Source organism: Uloborus diversus, chromosome 4 (assembly GCF_026930045.1).
Source record: "Uloborus diversus isolate 005 chromosome 4, Udiv.v.3.1, whole genome shotgun sequence".
NCBI lineage: Eukaryota > Metazoa > Arthropoda > Arachnida > Araneae > Uloboridae > Uloborus > Uloborus diversus.
In genome coordinates, this window is record NC_072734.1 from 179,652,464 (window position 1) to 179,673,740 (window position 21,277).

The window sequence follows — 21,277 nt, forward strand, 5'->3', positions numbered from 1 at the left end:
GTTTTTAATCTATTTCTTTTTGATGATTTAAATCTTTGCAAATCAAATAAGATTGCAAAGCAATCTTTGGGGGTTGGTGAACAATAGCGAGCAGGGGGCAGAGCCCCCTAGTTATTGTAAAAATATGCAGTTGTTACTTATAGAATAAAAGCATAATTTTTCATTTAATAGTATAACGAAAGGAAAACTGAAATTAAATCTTTCTGGTAGCTTTTTCTTTTGTATGGAAATCTTAATGTATTCTTTGTTTGTAATGTAATGTTAATCAAGTTGGTCAGTGTTTTTCTTAAGTCACCTCTTAAGGCTTTATTGAAAAGCAAGCTGCAGTAAAAATAACTTTCACATTTGCCACCTTAGTTTCTCTGGCACTAATGATGTAGCATTAGTCATTATCATGTCTTTGAGTAGAGTATAGTCTTATTTTTAATTGCTGCCAGTCACTGGAATTTGTGTTACTGTATGCCTGTACTAGAGTGACATTACTGTGACAAAAAATACTTTCATTTGTCATGCTGCTTCAACAAACAAAATTTCGGGTGTAGGCCAAAAGCAGTCCATGAAGGATCTCTCCACAGTCAGCCTGTTACTGTATGGTGTGCTGTTGCTAATTTCAGTGGTACTGTGTCTCAATTGCTACTCAATTGCTACCTGAGCACCTGCTCTCCTTACAAGAGGACATTTCAGGGGCAGATCGTGTCTTTGATTCCGCTCCTTGCGATTTCTTTTTCTAGAGATATTTGAAGGTTAAAGCCTACCATGTAAGGCGAGAACATTACATTAACTCAAAGCTGCCATCTCAGTCCAGAAGTCGCAGCAATAAATCACCTGAATTGACTTGGAAGGTAATGCAGAACTTCATGGAGAGAGATGGATAAATACATAGTATATGAATTTTAAAACCAAGTAATTCAGGGTATATAGCATGACTGGTAAATATCATTGTTTAAAAATATGTAAACATTTTTCAATGGGTTTTTATTATTGCTTTCTTATTATCCTGTTTAAAAATATGTAGTTTTATTAAATTCAAAGCAATAATAAATTCAGTAAATTTCATTTAAGGATGTCAATTCCTTCCAAAATAAAGTCATTTAAGGCAAATCTCTCACATTATTTTATGAATTTATTGAATGTTTTTATTTGTTAAATTTAGCATTTCCTAATTGAGCATAAATTCTAATAAATTGTTAGTATCGTTTCTGAACCATTGCCTTCTCTTGTAGAAATTGTTCTGAAGAAATTCAGCTTGAACCAAAATCAAGTAAACTCTTTTCATGGATGAATCCTCTAGAAAAGCGCATCTTAAATTGGAAATGTGGTGACGATCAAGGAGAACATGACTTACTAAAGGTATATATTTGTTTTGTTTTTTTTTTCAAATCTTTTCTTTATAAATACAGTAAAACCCCTATGCGGACACTAACAGGACAAAAATTTTTGTCCAAAATAGAAGGGTGTCCGCAGGACAGGGGATTAATAATGTTATTTGCCTTGGAATCGGGGAATTAAAAATTATCACCATAAGAGGGGTGTCTGTTAGGAGGGGTTTCACTGTACTATATTTTAAATCAATGAGTAATTTATAAGTTCTTTTGTTGTGAATAAAACAATCATTGTGTATTCCGTTTAGATGGTGCTCAGTAACTCTTTAATTTCAGCTTTTGTTCTTAAAAGATTTTAAAACCAAATCAGGCTTGTTATGCTTCCACCCCTCCTCCCCTTGATCTTATCAATAAACCAGAATTTGAAAATTTTAGAAGTTTAAAATTTTAGTGCATTAAAGATTGAGTAACCAACTCGCAGTAATTTGCCTTTGTGCTATCTAGCCTTGTAAGAAAATGAGGAATGTTATAAATGACTGCACGCTATGTGCCTTGTACTCTAGTTTTGCTCATGGCAACACACATAGTTACTAGAATCGGAATTTCCGGCATGAAATGTGTATTTTCATTAATGCATAATTTGTGCAGACCGTGTGATTTGAGTATTAATAAACATTAAAATAATGTTTACTTTTTTTTTATCGGGCATACTTTTTAGGTTTAATTTTTTGCTTATTTTGCAACTGTTCTGTCCGCATTAATTTTCTCTTTAAATGAAAAACATGTTTTTACCATAGCAATGCAGGAAATGAGTAAATATGCTGCATTACCCTGCATTAACCGGCATACCAGAAAAAAGCAAGGTTGACCAGCATGCCCAGATATTCAAATTTTCCACTCTGCCTGATAATTTGAGGTTTATTTTGCAATAAAACAAAAGCAAATATCCAAATTCAGTTCCAATCAAAAAGCAAAGCACTGTAAGGAAAATAAATAAATCTAGAAAGTAACCTTCTTTCAAAAAAATGTGTATTGCGTAAATATGTGCTTGTTATTTTTGGTAGGTCAATATTGATGGATTTAATTATATGTCAATTAAGTAATCGATTCAGAAACAATCATTGTTACTGTGATTTGTTCATAATTTTTTAAATAAATTATTTTAGGTTCCTTCAAGAGAAGTAAGTTAAATTTTTATTTATTGAATAGCTGTGGTAAATTCTTTAGTACCGTAAACGCGGACTACTTTGACCCAGATTTTTAAGTTTCCTCATTCTTTTCTTAATAATTTTGTAACTATTCATATTTCCAAGCTGTGGAAACTTGTTTTACACATCTAGATGTTTCGCAATTTAATTTTTGAATAGTGATCAGTTTATTTCCAAGCAGTTTTACCCTTTATTAGTGTTTTTTATTTGGGCCAATGTTACCCTTGCGTTTGGATTACTTTGGCCCAAAGTGGTTTTCTCTGTTTAAAATCACTGTAGAACTATTTAGAGTCAAAGAAATACACGTGTTCATACAAACAACTATTTATTTGAATGAAAAATATATTTAAAAGAAGTTTGAGTCACACGTACTTGTTTTAAGGAAAATTATTAGTATGATTATTTTTCTTAATATGTGTGTGCATACCCAGTTATTGTCTTAGAAATTACCGACGGAGAACAGGCAGTTTTGGAGGTTGAATAATTTTACTAAGCCAGCACCATTTGTAAAACAAAGGATCCTAAATTTTCGTTCACCTCCAAACCTTTTTGGTGCACTCATGCTCTCAAAATTAGCTCCTTCTTCTCTTGCATCAACCTGCGGAAACCTGAGCTCATTCCATTCTACTGTAATAAAATTCCATAAACTCTCCAACAAATTTAATAATATTTGTAATATGTAGATGCAACTGGATAAACCTTTTTCTAAACCTCCTGCAACTTTTTATTCCTCTTCATTTTCCATAATTTTAAGCCATGTAACTGAGCCCTGATGAATTGAGTGTGCAAGCTATCTATTTATCCTTTGCCAAGAATTCCAGGTTTTTTCTTGTGTTTTTCCTTTTAATAATCTTAATTTTAGCTATTCTTAACTTTTCCAAATCTCTCTGGCAGATTTTTTTCAAGTTTTAATGTTGGGCCAAAGTAGGTTGTAATTTTTAGGTAAAGAGATATGTTGTCATTGTCAATTAAAAGCCGAAAAACCTAATCAGAAATGAGAAGTACAACTATACTGCGGCATAGAGCATTAAATAGTGCTTGTAAATAGCTACTTTAAAAAGCTCTTTACTGATGTAGAATTGCTTCTACATGGAGAAGTTTGAGAGGTTATGAAGACAAATGTTAGCACAAGGAATGCAGAACCAATGGTTTGCTTCTTGAGCAGAGCTGTAGAACTGCTTGGTATACATAATTGAGTGCTTGGGGATGCTCTCTAGTGCAATCAGTCAAAATATGTGGAAAAAATTGCACCCTGAAGGTTGACAGAGGACGTTATATCTTTTTATCCATTTGGGCCAAAGAAGGACCCTAAGGCCGACGTTTACGGTACTGGTTTAGGGGCGGTAACTTACTACTTAAATGTTAGTAAATATTTTTACAATATAAATCTGTTTTATACTAATAAAATATGTAAACTTATATTCATTTTTAAGCTGAACATATATTTGGTATTATTTTTTTTCCCTAAGTTTGGTTTTTCTGCCATGCCGGAAAGAACCAGGCAAATGTTATTGAAAATTTGGTGACCCCTAAATTTTGCGGCATGCCAGACAATGCAGGGTAATACGGTATATTGAACTACAGCCCATCCAGGTTTCTCATTATCTCGCCAACCTTTTTAAATCTTTGGGCCAGAAGGTCAAGAGTTTCCTGTACTCTATTTAGTTTTTGAAAAATGATTGATATGGGTATAAAACCATTGAAATATGAAGTGGGAAGATTGTTTGTGAGTGCTCAACATAACGAGACCCTTGTGCTCTCTTGATTGTACCGTTGTGTGTGGCTTATTTGTTTTGTATGATATATTACATATTTATCATGCCTTATTAGTTTATTGACATTGCTTAGTTAGAATCAAGATTTACGGCTCTTCAAGGTGTGTTTTCTTGTAGACCCCAAAAAATTCTAGTGCCTTGTATTGTGATATTAGAATTTTTTTGGGTTGAAACAAGTAAAGTATATATTTAGTGATTAGTTAAATTCTAATGCCCCAATAGATTTCAATTGTGGAATTAGCATTTTTTGGTACTTTTCTATCACATTTCATTTTACCTTTTTTTTTTCTTCCTAACAATAAAAAGCAAAATTTGACAGAGTAAGATGACTTTGCCATTTAGAAGAAGCTTTTAATCCATTAATCCTTTTTAAAATTATTGTGCTTTTTACTATTTATGTCTTATTTTTGGCAATTGCTCTACTACTTTAGGATGGTATTGGTGAACTAGAACCACAGACTAATCACAAAGTTTACTGGGTGTCATTCTTTGATGATATGCAAAGAGTTCTCTTATTTACTACTGATCTTGCTCTTGCTACTGCTGCACAAGAGGTAAGTTTTAATATGATTATTCACATAAAATCTGAATATTTACTTTTCAAGCAAGTATTGTGTTTCAACCTTACCTTAAATTTTCACTTTTCATTATACTTAATTGTATTTGTATGTGGAAAGCGAACTGATTATTTTCACCCCATATTTGTTCATCACTAATCATTTTATTGCAGTACAGAAGTATGGATTCTATTCTGTTAGTAATTATATTTTTAAAACTATTTTCTGTATTATAAAAAGTATTATTAAACATTTTAGTTATTGAAGATGTATTAGGAAGGGGGGGGGGCAACAACCTAATTTTGCAATCTATGAAGTGGAGAATGTACATGGAATTGTACTTATGTACATTGTACAGGGGTGGATTAATAGGTTTTTGGGCCCCTTTGTCTACCACAGAATTATGTAAAACATTTCTCATGTGCATTTTTTGTATCCTCTTCAAAACCCTTATGGTCTTGACTCCTTTCAATTGCGACAATTGTTGTTGGTACTTAGTTGTTACTTTTTGGTCTCCTTATCTTAAGAAAGACATTAATGTATTGGAAAGGATTCAAAGGCGGGCTACAAGGCTAATAAGTGGACTTTCCCACTTAGATTATGATTCCAGGCTTAGAAGGCTAAAAATGTAGTCTTGAGCAAAGAAGAGACCGAGGGGACATGATTCAGCTGTTTAAATTTATTAAAATGAAAGATGTTACGGGGCTGAAGTTTAGCACTGAAAACAGGACAAGGGGTCATTGTTTTAAGCGATTTAAATCTCAGGCTAACATGGATATTAGGAAAAATTATTATTATAGCAGGGTAGTGGAACCTTGGAACAGCTTACCGGAAGAGGTGGTAATGAGCAAGGGAGTAGATAGTTTTAAGAGGGCCATTCATTGATCTTCACTGGGGATTGTAAATTGACTAGGACCAGTCTAGCTGGGCCCAGAGCCTGTTGCTGGTCGTCACTTTTGTATTTGTATTTGTACCACTCGAATACCCAAGCTCCAGTAGCAGTGCTACTCGATTTAAGGATTAAAGAGATACAGCTTCCGTTTATCATGCACCAATTTTGATGGAAGTCAGATTTGGCTGAGATGGCACACGATAGGGGACAGCTCTGTCTATCAGCATTTCGATAATTTAGAAACAAACCAGAAGCCGAACAACTCCTGATCCTGCACCCCCCGTGGTATCAATTCATTTGGAGAACTTTGTGACCACAAGCATATTTAATGTCTCCCGGCCACCATCAATGAAGACCATAAATCTTTGACCAGCTAGGAACAAACCTGGGACCCGTGTCACAAGTTTGATGCCTTAAGGCCAATTCACATGGCGACCGAACCGTCCGTCCGTTCCGATATTTTTGCTGCCAAACTGGTTTTCGGAATCCGTTGCCATGACAGCACGCCGAATTTCTCGGCTCCCGTCACGTTCTGGCGATGCTGGATTTTGACGGCCGTCCGATTCGGGGAGCGAATGTGATAGCCAATCAAAGGAGAGACGCCGTTTTTACTTTTGCGGGAATATTTCTCGTTTTGTTTGCTGCTAGTTTCGTACAAAATTTGTGGTTATTTTTCGAAAGACAGTTGATGTTTTTCAAAATGAGAATGCCTTAGAAGTTATATGAGAGTTATTACTCAATTATCTATATTTTGCGTGGAATGCTTAATTAGATATAATTACGTGAAAATTTAGTTTTGCAATTTGTTTTTTCGTTAAAAAATAATTCCACAGCTCATAGTAACTTGCAAAACCAGCTTCTAACGCTAAACATTGCCAGTGAGACCATTAACGAAACCCATTATTATTATTTTTTTTTTTTAATTAGTCAGTAGAAGTTTTTGAATCTTTGTTTGAATAGTCATTGTTTCGAAATGTGATGAAGCAAATCATATTTTAACCAAAAAAAAATCATACAAGTTAAATCTTTTATGGTTACGTGTTAAAATGTCGTCAGATCCTAATGATATTTAACTGTCTTAAACATTTGCTGAACTTTTCAAACTTTTGAATAAATAGGCTTCGCCACGAACTTATTCATGAATATAATATGTGCTTTTTTGTCAGAAATATCCTGACATTTTCAAAAATTGTCACTTTTTTGGATTTCTGGATAACTATAATAATCGAATTTTTTTGTAGCTTTTGTCATTTTAAGAGTATGCTTTAGCTCACTTCCCAGTAAAAATTTAGTTACGCTACATATTTAAGAATCCAACAACAAATTGAAGAAGTCAAAGTTTTTTATCGATCATCCTGAATCGTAAAAAGAGGAAATTTGTACCCAAATTTATCTTAATATAAATATTTTAAGAACACTGTTTGTAAATTTAAGAAATAAATAGTAATTCAAGTGAAAATCCATGTTAAAATATAGAGAAAACTCCTTTATTTAAAGAACAATGTTTATATATTTAAGGGGTTTTTTTTTTTTGCTATTTTTAACAACATTTTTTCAGTTCTTAAGAGCATTTTTATAGATTTTTTAGGCCATCAAAGTCCGGGACCTAATCATATAACGCTCAGTTATTACTAAACGATTGAAATATTAGACCAAAAATGTTTTAAGAGACGAAGAGTGCTTTAGCTTGAACTTATATGAAATATCAACACCTATTGTAGTAGCATCGAATCGAAGTTTCATCTGTTGCATGCCTAGATTAATTTCAAACTAAATAGATTTTTTTATGTATAGTTGTCATTAAATTTTTACTTTTTTGCGAAAACTTCACCGGCAAGTTTTTTTAAAATATTTGAACATTTAATCTTTCTCTCATATATTCTATTGAAGATCAGGGGGGGGGAGGGAGGAGTGGAATGTAGTACAGATGCTTTTTTTTATGTACAATTCTCATTCAATTTTTACTTTTTTGCTAAAACTTCAACCAACAAGTCTTTCAGAAAAAAAAAGTATAATAATAATAATAATAATAATATTTCTCTCTTAAATTCTATTAAATATAAGAGGGTGGGGGAGGTGTGTAAACACGTTTTTGACAGAGATGTTGTAGACAGAAATTTGATAAATTTTCTGTTACACTACTTGCTTACCTTTGTCATTCGGCCATTTTAATTTCTACTGCCCCAAATTCTTTTAAACGTTCAGAGTGATCCCACTAACCGCTTGCTTGACGTTCGTGACAAACAATGATGTATTTTTAAAAGGCTTATCGCAATCACAGCAACATCGCTTATAACTTCTTGTTAATTTTATTTTGATTAGGAGAGCGCATAGGCGGATTTAGGACTAAGTTCCTGGGGGGGGCAGGATTTTTTTTTTTTTGGAGCAACATTTTTAATTGCCCTCCCCCCCCATATTTTTGTCTGTTTTCTGTGATGCATAAGGCCATTCTTTACTTTTTTATGTGTCGTTTTCATTACTGTGTGTAATCATGCTGTCCTTTTTAAATTGACCTTAAAAGAGAGGGGGCTGGTATTAAGAGAGTAACGCAGTGCTCCCTTTTAAGTGGGATATAGAATATCTCTTGTTTTAGGGGGTCCGGGGGTTACTCCCCCGGAGGAAATTATCTAAAATGGATATAAAATTTTGCATTTTGAAGTCTTATAAGGGTTAATTGGAAATAATAGGCAAATAATTTTTTTTTTTAAAAGTTTTACGCTTTAAAAGTGCTTTGTGATGCAAGTTAATACTTTAAAACAAATGGTGCACAGATTTAGAGAATAGGTATCAAGAGAGTAACATACTACCCATTTGAACAATTCTTAATTTATACACTTGATAAGAAATAAAATTGAAGCACACTTTGCTTAGGAGTTTCAAAGACTTGTCTTCTTCAAGTCTTTGAAGTCTTCATTTTCAAGGTTTGGTTGGTTAGATTGGGTTTTTAGTTCAAGAGCCCTTTTAGGCTATACTGTGCCAATTCTTTTCAGGGATTTTAGAACCTATGAATAATTTGCACGTTCCAGCCTCTGAAATTGAGTAGTAGATTATACACTTGTACAGTATTGTTCAAACTTTGTAAGAAACGGCTATTTTAAGTTTAAAAGAAAAAATAAACTTTAATTTCCTATTCAAAAAAGAAAAAATCATGATTTTTTTTTGTTATAAGATTTTGGAAGATAAGTTACTATATAAACTCCTCCCAAAACTGGGGAGCTTTGTCCCTTTTGCCCTCCCCCCTATAAATCCACCCATGCTCTTCTGAACTATTTAAAAACGAAAAAATATGGATTTTTTTTTTAAATTTTTGGAAGATGTGTTGTTACTACATAAAGTCCTCCCAAAACTGGGGGGGCATTGCCCCCCTCTGACCCCCCATAAATCCGCCCATGGGAGAGCGACAAAAGAACGGCATTAGATGCGCGCTCTTCACCCCTAGCGGGTGAACACCTTCACGTGGCTATCGGACGGAGCTAGTCTGCCGTGCTAAGCACAGATGTGGTATCTGCAGTAGAGCTCAAAATGAGAAATTGATGATTAAAGTTTTACAACTCGTTTCTTCGATTTATGACTTAATTAAATGCTCAACTTGCGGTAGTTGTTTCGTAAATAACTTATCTAAAAACCGTAAAAGAGATTTTTTGTAAAAATCTTAATTTAAAATTAATAAATGTAGTTACGACAAATTTTCTTTTCAAAACCGTTTCATATACTACGCTATTTTCACCGTAAGTGACAATTACTAGGCATTTTTAGGGGTATCTACACAGATACGACAAAAGTAGCTTAGAAAAATGTGCTCAGTGTATCATTAAAAATAATACTGAAAACATCTGCTTTCTTTGGCCGTAGCTGTTTCGCTTTATTTTAATACAAATCTAACAGAATCTACCTTCTGAAAGATACCATTTTCAAAACTCCGGACAGTTACAACTGTAATCCATAACAATTTTCTTTTTTTTTATATTCAAAGAATGTGTTTTTTTTTTATAATGTTTTATTTTCTAGATTCATTTTTATTGAACATAGAGATAATTTTGACAGCAGACGATACTTAAACAAAAATATTACTGGCCGTAGAATGAAATGCGGTTTGTTTGCCTGAAAGAATTAGATATGAATATTTTACATGCATTTCATTTTTAGAATTTGCATTTTAAAAAGCCATTTAAATAGAAAAAGCTGAATATTTACTTTAACAATAATGCAAAGTTGTATTAGTTTCTATTATCAACCTGTATCAACTATTCAACGGTAAACTAATTTTAATATTCTGTGTTACAATAAAATGCTACATTATTAAATATGCTGCTTTACTAAGGTATAAAGGACGTATCTACAAATTACTAAGGAAAAAAGTAGTAACTGCGCAGATACCACTTTAAAGGCTTAGTATTTGTCACTTACGTTCAAATAGCCTTAGCAAACTAAGCAAATTTGCAGTTACGACATTTTTCTTGAGGCTTTTTTTAATATTTCGCCTTCACAAATCGCCAAAAAACTTGAGATTTAGATAAATTAAATTACTAACAACCACCTAGTGACAATAACTCAATTTTGATAAAATCTGCAGATACCACATCTGTGCTTAGCACGGCAGTAGTATGAATGTTGCAATATTTTCACACCCATCCGTCACGTCTGGACGGATCGGTCGCAATGTGAATCGGCCTTTACCTACCAGGCCACCACAGCCCACGTGACATTTGTGATGTGGTAAATCAATCGCTGCATCTTCTTTATTACTAACTAGTGGCACCCGCACGGCTTCGCCCGTAATAGAAAAATTAAAGGTCTTTTGGTTCGCTTGTATATTTACAAATGATGTATGGTGAATTTTCTCGCCAATTGGCTTGTACCGACGTTACGGTTCCACGTTATGATAATTTCGTATCTCGCCAATTGGCTTGTGCCCATGTTACGGTTCCACGTTATGATAATTTCGTAATTTATGATCGTTTTTTTTTCTTAAAATTAGAATAAAAAAAGAACCACATCGAATTTTCGAAAAATCGCTTCGAGGTGCACACCCCCATGCTACATACTAACTTCGTGCCAAATTTCATTAAAATCGGCCGAACGGTTTAGGCGCTATGCGCGTCACAGACATCCTACAGATATCCTACAGACATCCAGACATCCTCCAGACAGAGAGACATTCAGCTTTATTATTAGTAAAGATAAAGCAGAAAGTCTCTCTGTCCGGAGGATGTCTGTGACGCGCATAGCGCCTAGACCGTTCCGCCGATTTTCATGAAATTTGGCACAAAGTTAGTATGTAGCATGGGGGTGTGCACCTCGAAGCGATTTTTCGAAAATTCGATTTTGTTCTTTTTATATTCTAATTTTAAGAAACTTTTTCCGAGCAAATGATCACAACGTGGAATAGTAAATTACAAAATCATCATAACGTGGAACCGTTATGAGCCATGGGCGAGTCATTTAACATAGCCAATTGGCGAGAAATTCATCCTCCATTATTTGTTAATATACTGGCGAACCAACGACCTTTTAATTTTCTACTACGGGCAAAGCCGTGCGGGTGCCACTAGTTACTAATAATAAAGCAGAAAGTCTCTCTGTCCGGAGGATGTCTGTAGGATGTCTGTAGGATATCTGTAGGATGTCTGTGACGCGCATAGCGCCTAAACCGTTCGTCCGATTTTCATGAAATTTGGCACAAAGTTAGTATGTAGCATGGGGGTGTGCACCTCAAAGCGATTTTTCGAAAATTCCATGTGGTTCTTTTTTTATTCAAATTTTAAGAAAAAAAACGATCATAAATTACGAAATTATCATAACGTGGAACCGTAACATGGGCACAAGCCAATTGGCGAGATACGAAATTATCATAACGTGGAACCGTAACGTCGGTACAAGCCAATTGGCGAGAAAATTCACCATACATCATTTGTAAATATACAAGCGAACCAAAAGACCTTTAATTTTTCTATTACGGGCGAAGCCGTGCGGGTGCCACTAGTTACTAACAATAAAGCTGAAAGTCTCTCTGTCCGGAGGATGTCTGTAGGATGTCCGTAGGATGTCTGTGACGCGCATAGCGCCTAAACCGTTCGGCCGATTTTCATGAAATTTGGCACAGAGTTAGTACGTAGCATGGGGGTGTGCACCTCGAAGCGATTTTTCGAAAATTCGATGTGGTTCTTTTTCTATTCCAATTTTAAGAAAAAAAATATCATGAGATGGACGAGTAAAGTACGAAATTATCTTAACGTGGAACCGTAACATGGGCACAAGCCAATTGGCGAGATACGAAATTATCATAACGTGAAACCGTAACATGGGTACAAGCCAATTGGCGAGAAAACTCACCATACATTATTTGTAAATATACAGGCGAACCAAAAGACCTTTTGATTTTTCTATTACGGGCAAAGCCCTGCGGGTATCGCTAGTATGTAATAAAAATAAAAGAATGCTGATACGTCAAGAAAATGAGAGTAATATTGCAGACCCTGAGTCAATAAAAGAATATGATCTAATTGTTAAATTTTTACTTGATGCTTTGAGATTTTTTATTTTGTTTATTTATTTATTTATTTATTTTAAGGCTGGAGAACTTGAAAGAATTGAGCAAGAAATTACTGTTTCACTTCAAGGTGTTGGAATTTCCCTTGTTGATAATGACATTAAGTCCGAAATTATGTACATGGGCATTACCAGGTAAGCCAAGAATACTAAAGCTTTTGACATATCTAATAAAGTAGATCTTTTGATAGATAATAAGATAGATTTAATGCCAAGCTAATCTTGAAATTTAGCAATTTAATACTTCAACAGGATTGCAGACATTTGGAATAGTTTACAAAATGCAGCTGTGTCTTGCATTTTGATTTTAACCTTTGCATGACTTTATTTTTAGTTCTTTTTGTGAATGATGAATGGGAAGAGAAAATATTTATCTTCAGCTCCAACTCTTGTTTCAGGAACAGAGCTCATCATTGCTGTTTGTTTATAGCATTTTCTCTATCTAAAAGAAATTAAAACTTGAAACCTAAAATTACTGGGTTTAAATCCAGTCAAAACTAGTTATCATAATTACTTCTAATGCTTATAAAATCGATTTCCTTTAATCACAAAATAGCAATAATTTTGCAGCTTTTTCTTTAATTTTGTTGATTTTAACCATTTCTGATCACTGGTAAACAACTGATTTGGATTTTGTTGAAATGTTTGTGATTAAATACGTTGACGCTTCTCCTATTTTTGTGTTTTTTGATGATTCATCTTTTCTTGGAAATGAAACATTAATCCATGTTCAAAATTTAGAATTTTATTCTTAACTGGCTTTATATTCATCAAAACAAAAAAAAAGTCAATTCTTTTATTAATTTTCTGGACATAGAAATGCTTTATGTATGGTTTTCTTTGACTAATTTTTCATAAATATTTGTTAGCACTGGAATTGTTTGGGAATCAAGGAAGAAGAAAAGCAAGCGATATAAGGCTTTAAGTATAAAAGATGGAGACATAATAGAACTTGCTTATCAGAAATATCATAATGAGATCAAAGTGGGAAGGAAACCTAAATCTCGTGTATTGTTGCATAACAGGATAGAAGTAAGTTTCTATTATGATAAGTTATATCTGCTTTTGAAAATAAAATATTTGCTTTCCATGTAGGTTCACATGTACATTTATAATGTACCTTTAATAAAGTTAGTTGATGAAAAAATATAATGATTTCAAAATTTATTTTTGAAGCTGCTTGAATTGACAGCTTTGCTTTGTAGTTATTCCAAACTTTAAACAAAATTTCTCATTAATGTAGCATTTGTAAAATGAAGCAGATATACAGAATTTACTCTAATGTAATTCCTAAATTGCTTGAAACAATGAAAAGCATCAATGCCCATTCAGTTTCTAAGTTGTAATATTATGTTCACTAATGAAGTGATTACTTGTTTTAATGGTAAAGATAATATAAAAAATGGTTACCTTCTTAGCTTTCTACCATCAGTTTCACGTTTATTTATTCACATATCTTCTTTAACTTTTATATATCAAAGAATTTGTTTTCTTCCTGCTATTTTAATTATTAAACCTGGTAAATGTCGACATTTGTTAGTGAACGTCAACATTCAAAAGCTGAACATTTCCATTGGATCACAAGTGCATGTTGACATTCTTCAATTTCGAACTTTCTCAGTAACATATACAAACTTTGGACTTTTATCTAAGTTTATCTCAATGTTGTGTTTCATAGAGTTACAAAATTCATTTTTGTTAACTGCATTTTAAAGTTTTTTGAAATTTTTCATTAAAGAAGTTCAAATTTTAAAACTTATGAACCAAATACAGTTGGCTATCTGTTTAACGACGATCTCTATTTAACGACGGCTTTTCACGGTCCCAGATGGACCACTGTAGTGTTAAAAGCATTCTATTTAAGGACGTTTTCTACTTAAGGAGGATTTTTTGTGGTCCCTTGAAAGTGGTTAAACAGAGAGCTAACTGTATTTCATATTTTGAGTTAAAATGATGTGCTTTTTTCAGATAGATTTTGAAGAAATGGTAATGACAAAACCTAATGTCAGATGCCTGAGAAGAACATATCAAACAGGCCTTTGGCTACAGTACAAAACTTCTCCTCATCAGCTTCAGCTTCATGCAAAAATCAATAGACTTCAGGTAATGAAATACATCATAATTAATAATAGAAGTTTGATAAGACCTCATTTGGAGTATGCTGTTCGGGTCTCCTTATCTGAAGGGAGATGTATTTTCAATGGGAAAGGTTCAAAGAAGGGTTACTAGGCTAGTGAGGAGACGTTAAAACCCTATATAGAAGATTTGTTTAGACTTAATTCAGGGGATAAACCAAGAATGTCCCTCTAAAGAGTGGGCATTGAATCGGGGTTTAATTGTATCTTTATTTTTAGGTACTTTAAAATTAATTGGAAGTTTGCTCTATTTAAATTTGCTACATTTTTTATTTACAGAAGAGTGTGTTAACTTAATTTTTTTTCCTCTTCTGTTCTTCAGATTGATAATCAGCTCTTAGATTGTGTGTTCCCTGTTGTTTTAGCGCCAGTGCCTCTACCAAAATCAATAGCTGCTGAAACAGGTATAGTAGTTACTAATTTATCTTTCCTTTTCTAGTATTATTGCACTCACTGGCTTTGTGTTGACCAATCTGTAACTAAATTTGAATGCACTCTAATATTATTTCATATATTTATAAAGCTTTGTTTAATTTAATGAAACCTAACTTATTTTTAAGTTTTCAAACTAGTTTAAAGCATACAGTGTTGGTAAAAAAAAAAAAATGCATCACCATTGCATTTTTACAACAATGAGATTATGTGAGAAGTTTTGGTCAACCGATTTACGATGAATGTAGGTGAAATTCTGCTAAACTTTTGAAATGAACATTTAACAGCAGGAATCCGATAATTGTTTACCTAGATCGGGGCTGTTTCCGGGCCAAGGCAAACTGCTGATCCCATGCTCATTTTTCCATTTCTTAACCTGCATGTGAGTTTAGAGAAAAAAAAAATTACTTAACCCCATGTCAATTTAAGCCTAATGGCAGGATAAAGGTTTTTTAATTGTTACTTACCAGTTTTGCACTATGGCACGGAGCAGAATCATCCTGGAAAATGACGTTTGGAACTGAAGTAGAGTGATCCCGGATAGTAGGAAGCAAATTCTCCTCCAAAATGCCAATATACACCTGAGCGTTTACTGTTCCTTGCACAAAGTGAAGCCCACCAACTCCTTAATCAGAAATACATCCCCAAATCATCTGGGATACGGGATGCTTGACTGTGTTGAATGCAGTCGGAAAGGGTAGATATTCCTCTCCTTTTCGGTGCAGGTGATGCAATTTTTTTTGCCACTACTGTATTACCACTTAGTTCAGATATTGTTTCAAAGTTTTTCAATTGATCAAATAAAATTAATATACTGTAAATGTATTTTATTTTCATCTCTCAACAAAACTGTTTGTGTTTTTCATTTCCTTTTCCAGCTGAAGTTATCGCTTTTGTTTAATATTTTTAATTAACATATTTTTAGTACCAAAACCCTTTACGGAGCTCAGTGTAATGTTAAGAAAGGCAGAACACAGTGCTGTGCCTCAATTTAAGTAAGTAACTTCTTGGGAATAAATATCTTTGTGCAGAGAACTGAAATTAAAACTTACTTATATTTATTTCCTTTTAATGTTTTCCTTCTTTTGCACTACAAACTTTTTTTGTACATATGGGGTAGTTTTCGAAGAATTTCAATTTCATTGAAAGGTTATTCTTTTTTTATACTTTATTTGTTATACTAGAAAAATACTTTGTCACTCTTTTTGATTAGGCTTGTTTCCTTCAATCAAAAGTACTACTTTCAGTCGCTGAAATTGATAGAATCAGAAAAATATTTAACATGTAGCCAGAAAAAACTTTTATGTTTCCAATAATTATTTTTAATTTAATTTTTTTTTAATTTCTGATTTTAGAAATAAGGCTTCTTTATGAAATCATAAGTGATGTATTTTGGCTCACTGAATGTTTACACATTGTTTAAAAAAAGATTGCCGCAAGCAATTATACTGAGAATTTTGAATGAAGGCTTTTCTGAATCAAACATGAAATTCCTTAATATTAAAGTATTATTGCACTATAGTATTTTTATTTTTATCTAATGCCGAAATATTGAGCTCTCTTCTAATAGCATCAATGATTTCATTACTTGTGATGTCTTGTGCAGAAGAGTAAAAAATGAAATTGAATCTGCACACCAATCAAAATAACTTTTGAAAACTACTAAACTTCGCCAGATTGTTTAAAAAACATTTATAGCCTATGTTTTTAAGCATACTCTTTCAAAAAAAAAAAAATACTCGTGAACAACCCATTACATTGATGTTGTTGCAAAGTTTGCAAGTAAAGCTTAATAGTAGGAATTTCAACATTTAAAAAGTATTTTGCTGTTATGACTTTTACTGGAAAATATAGGTATTAATAGGAAATTCTGTTAGTGTTCTTTTTTTTTTCTTTGTTTACATTCAAAATTACCTAGTATTTAAAAATTTCGAACGTTATCACACAAAGTTAAATCAATAAATACCTAAATATTTTTTAATATGATTTAATTAAAAGAACCCAGCACTACCGGTGTGGTTGATGTTTTGTCACAACTTGAAAAACAACCAAGTTATGCTAATCGTTTTGTCAAGTTTTCAGGTACAAAACTCTTGGTGTAATTTCAAACATCTTTAAATGCACGCAAAATTGAAATGAAAGGAAAAATATTTCATATTTTTGTATGGGACTGCAAGCATTGTCTGTCTCTGGAGATGAGTGAATTTCATGCCAAATTTCATGCTGATTGGTCTAGTTTAGAGCTTTGTGTGATGAACAGGTGTACACTGATACTTACTTGCACATTGATATATATGTACGCACACGCACAGTAAATATATAAGTTTGTCTTGTAACTGCATTTTTGTTTGTTGAATTTTCACTCTTACAATTCAGCTTATCATATCCATTTCTGCTCAATTTTTTGTTCCTTTTGTTTATCATCTTCCTATTATGCTAAACAAATGAAAGCCAATGTCTGCTGAACTAACAAATTCAGCATTTCTTGCTCCTATTGTTTATTCCTCTCGCATATACCGTTTAACTTTGTTTATTTGCAGGTATTGTAAAATGCTCATTCAAGAATTCCACATCAAACTGGATCAAGGTTTCATTAATTCCATGCTCCTATTTTTTACTGCTGATCAGGCACCTGAAATTGATCACGTAAGATATTTTCAAGTTTATTAATATTTTAAATGATATACATGTTTAACTAAGCAATTAAAAGATGTGTGCAGCAGGTGCATGTTTTGTGTGTTAGTTGCTGAGTATTCTTGGGTAGGTATAATTATGCTGAAAAATTTCCCAACCAATCAACACTCACATGAGCTTTAAAATTCAAATCAATAGACTAGCTTTAAATGAAAAATGATGAAATTAGAATTATTGAAACTGGTCCAGCATGTCCCGCAGTCGAATGAGTCCTACCTCCCCTTATCAAATTACAGTCGGACCTCCATATATCGAAGTAGCAAATTGCCGGAAAAAAATTCGATATACAGTAGAAATTTCGATAAATAGAAACAATCTGTTTTTATCATAAAAATCTCCTAAAACATTAAAATTAAAGCTCATTTTCGTGTATGAAATCCAATTTCTAATTTATACGAGCATCAGATTAAAAGTTAAGAATTAAAAAATTAACAGAAATTACACTTTTACGTCGTCGCACATCTTCATTTTTCGTCAATTCAACTTGATCCGCAATATTAGGGTATTTTCGTTTTGACAATGTGATCGAGAGAAAAAGAAAAAAACCACTATCTACTTAACCTGAATGATTTTTACTGAAGTTAAAAGACAAAAATGATAATCAACAGACAAAAGGGATAACTTGAAACTGATTTTACAGTGTCACTGGTAATAAGATTTGAAATGAACTTGACGGAATTTTAGAACTCTAGAGCGGAACAACGACCTATCTACACACCTCTCAGCCCCAGATTCCATATAAGTTTCATAGCAACCTTTAGTGAACAAAATATTCTCCCCTAACCTTCATTTTTCATGAGACAAACAGTTTGAAGTGGAAAAAAAAATCTACGAATGTCTATGTTATATTTTCAAGCTTCATTTTTAAGAAAGGTCGTGGGTAAAGTCAGAGTCCTTTCTTGGCTGCTAAAAGCATCTGAATTAGTTACGAGGACTTTTTAATGCATTGTCCTTTCTGATTCAGCCATTTGTATCTTTTACTTAGTAATTTCAACTCATGTATTGCATTATGTAACAGATAAAATACTTATTTCAAAAATTCTTTCAGGTTAAAATTCTAGGTTTAGATAAAGCGCTTACTGAATCATCTTTGAAGGATGTAGCTGCTGTGTATTGCTCACAAGAACAGCAAAATTATTTTGACAATTTACATTTTTCACCACTAAAGGTAAAATTGATTCCTTTACCAATTGTAGCATGCATCCTAATTTAAACAAAATTCATCTTAATCTTGCATGTATTTTTTAGGTACACATTAGCTTCTCTATGACTGGTGGAAGTCAGGATAGTAATAAGCCAACAGCTATTCATTCTGACTTTCTGAACTTACTTTTGCAAAGTGTGGGAGTAACCCTTACAGAAATACAAGATGTCATCTTCAAGTAATGATTCCCGATTATTCACCTAAATTATTCCTAAGTTTAGAAAAGAATATTCAATGCATGCCCTCTTAAATCTATGATTTTATTACACGTACATCAAACATGTTTAAAAGTAATGTTTCTTCGCACAATCTACTTTTTTGTTTTAAATAAAAATCTAGGTTTAACATCAGTTAATCCTAATTTCATGTAATTACTTTGATTCCACTGAAATCCTCGCCCTTTTTTTCTGTATTCATTACTTTAACTGAAAAAATAACGCCTGGATTAAATCAGTTAAAATGCATTAAACTTTTCAAATTATGACCTTTTCAGTTCACTAAAATATTTATTTTATTTTTCATGAATGCAATTTCTGTACAAAAAAAAGTTTAAATAAGGTTAATTCTAGATCTGTGTTATGTGTTGTTGGAAACTACCAAGACTAATAATGCCTGGAATAATAATGTTTGGATTCAATGCCATGGGCATTGAATCCAAAATGCATTTCTTCAAATATCTTGAAAACTCATTTCTGCAGATACTGCCGTTTACCTGCCCACGGCAGAGTTGTGGTTTTATTTTTTTTCTTGGTGCATTCATTTTATGTTAATGGAGCTTGAATTGATAAAACTATTAAGTCAAGATGTAACATTTTACTTTCAACTTCTGAAAATTGTCTACATATTATATTAATTCTTATTATTTAATATATGTTTTGAATTACTTAATACATGTTATTGAAACTGAATAGGCTTCCATCTTTATTCCTTTTTCTTTTAGATTAGATTACTTCGAAAGACAGCATGTTTTCATTAGTCAAAAACAACTTATTTCTGAAGTTACTAGTCACTATGTTGGCCAGGTATGTATGGAGTCAAGTGTACTTTTGAATTTAATATTTTTAAATACTAAGTGCTATAGTTAGAAATAATTTAGATTTGTATCATGTACATTGTGCTTTCACAAAGCTTCAAAAAGTGCTTATGATCTCTGAAATAAAACTGCAATCAATTCTACTAATATGTACAACTTGAGTTCAGTTTTCCAAAATTTGATGAATTGAAAGAGATTTTCTCCCCATATCTTGAAAATTAAAATCAGCAAAAGCATTGCTTTGAATAAATCATGCTAATAAACTGAATGTAATGAGCTTAAAACTTATTTTACCTTATTTATCTTATTTACCAATTATGGGGTTAGACCCCTTGACAATTGACCCTAAAAAACAATTTTATTGGTACATAACAAAGTAATAAAATTTTCTACTCTTTTACATAAGTAATATTCACAAGTGGGAATGTCTATAAATTAATTACAATTTTAGTACACAAAATTATATATGGCATAAACATATTCAGATTAATTTCTCTTTAGAAATACAGTCAAAACTGGCGAGGATAGAAGGGGAGGGTCATGGGGGGTCATGACCCCTCCTAAACCGGAGTCAATAATTTCTGTTCACATTGTGTTCATACACTTTATGAATAAAATGTAAAGGATTTCTGTAATCTTTTCAATTCATAACTTTTTTTTTAAGTAACTAAATTTGAAATTCTATAATAATTTCATTTCTAATTAATTTCATTGCTTATGAAATTAAAAAGTTTTTGTATCCAAAACCGTAGATTCATTCATGGGGAGGGGGAGTCATTCTTGAGTGTGATGCCCCCCCCCCCACCCCAACAAAAAAAAAGAAAAAAATTTAATCTGTATCCGCCTTTGAGCCGAATCTCGTTAAAACAAACTCAAAGAGATCCATAAAACTGATTTGTCTTAAGAGTAATTTGTCTTAACCATGGAATTATAAGTAACGTTATTAGAATGCAGTAAGACAGGGATCTCAAATGTGATTTGTCTTAGCACTAATCTGTTTTAAGCTCGTTTGACAGGGTTGCCACGCTTCGGGAAAACCGGGAAAACCTGGAATTGTCAGGGAAAATGAAAATGGCCGAAAATCAGGGAAATGTCAGGGAAAATGAAGAATTGCATATTTCCAATCGTTCTTAACGCGGCCTGCGGTCTATGACGTCAAAAAAACCTTTCAGCCTTGTTTTTTTCGCTGCCATTCCCTTCCCATTCGTCGTTTTGTCATTCCCCTCTTTCTTCTTCCCCCTGCAGTTCTTTTTATCAACTCTCTGCCATTGGCGAGTGCGCCATAGCAGTCGGCGGGGGGGGGGGGGGCAGACATGCGCAGAAGGTACTTCTCTTCTTCCTCGTTTGAGCGGTCTCTGTTTAAATGCTGCTTGTTTACGTCAGCAGTTCTGAAGTTGTTATGATGCACAGCACATTGTTTTGTCTGCGAGAGCGACTGAAGTTTTTAATGAGCTGCAATAATCTTTTCATATTTTA

The 21,277-nt window shown here is 33.0% G+C and overlaps 1 protein-coding gene across 1 annotated transcript in view; it reads left to right on the top strand.

Moving 5' to 3' along the window:
• The window catches only part of LOC129221025 (intermembrane lipid transfer protein Vps13-like), a 185,690-nt gene that overhangs the window by 145,409 nt on the left and 19,004 nt on the right, over nucleotides 1–21,277 (top strand). The window contains exons 59-69 of the mRNA XM_054855460.1: nucleotides 1,224–1,350; nucleotides 4,737–4,859; nucleotides 12,326–12,438; nucleotides 13,173–13,335; nucleotides 14,272–14,406; nucleotides 14,761–14,842; nucleotides 15,796–15,865; nucleotides 17,411–17,516; nucleotides 18,613–18,732; nucleotides 18,813–18,946; nucleotides 19,709–19,790. Coding sequence (XP_054711435.1) covers nucleotides 1,224–1,350; nucleotides 4,737–4,859; nucleotides 12,326–12,438; nucleotides 13,173–13,335; nucleotides 14,272–14,406; nucleotides 14,761–14,842; nucleotides 15,796–15,865; nucleotides 17,411–17,516; nucleotides 18,613–18,732; nucleotides 18,813–18,946; nucleotides 19,709–19,790 — 1,255 coding nt within the window. The remainder of the gene's footprint in view (nucleotides 1–1,223; nucleotides 1,351–4,736; nucleotides 4,860–12,325; nucleotides 12,439–13,172; nucleotides 13,336–14,271; nucleotides 14,407–14,760; nucleotides 14,843–15,795; nucleotides 15,866–17,410; nucleotides 17,517–18,612; nucleotides 18,733–18,812; nucleotides 18,947–19,708; nucleotides 19,791–21,277) is intronic.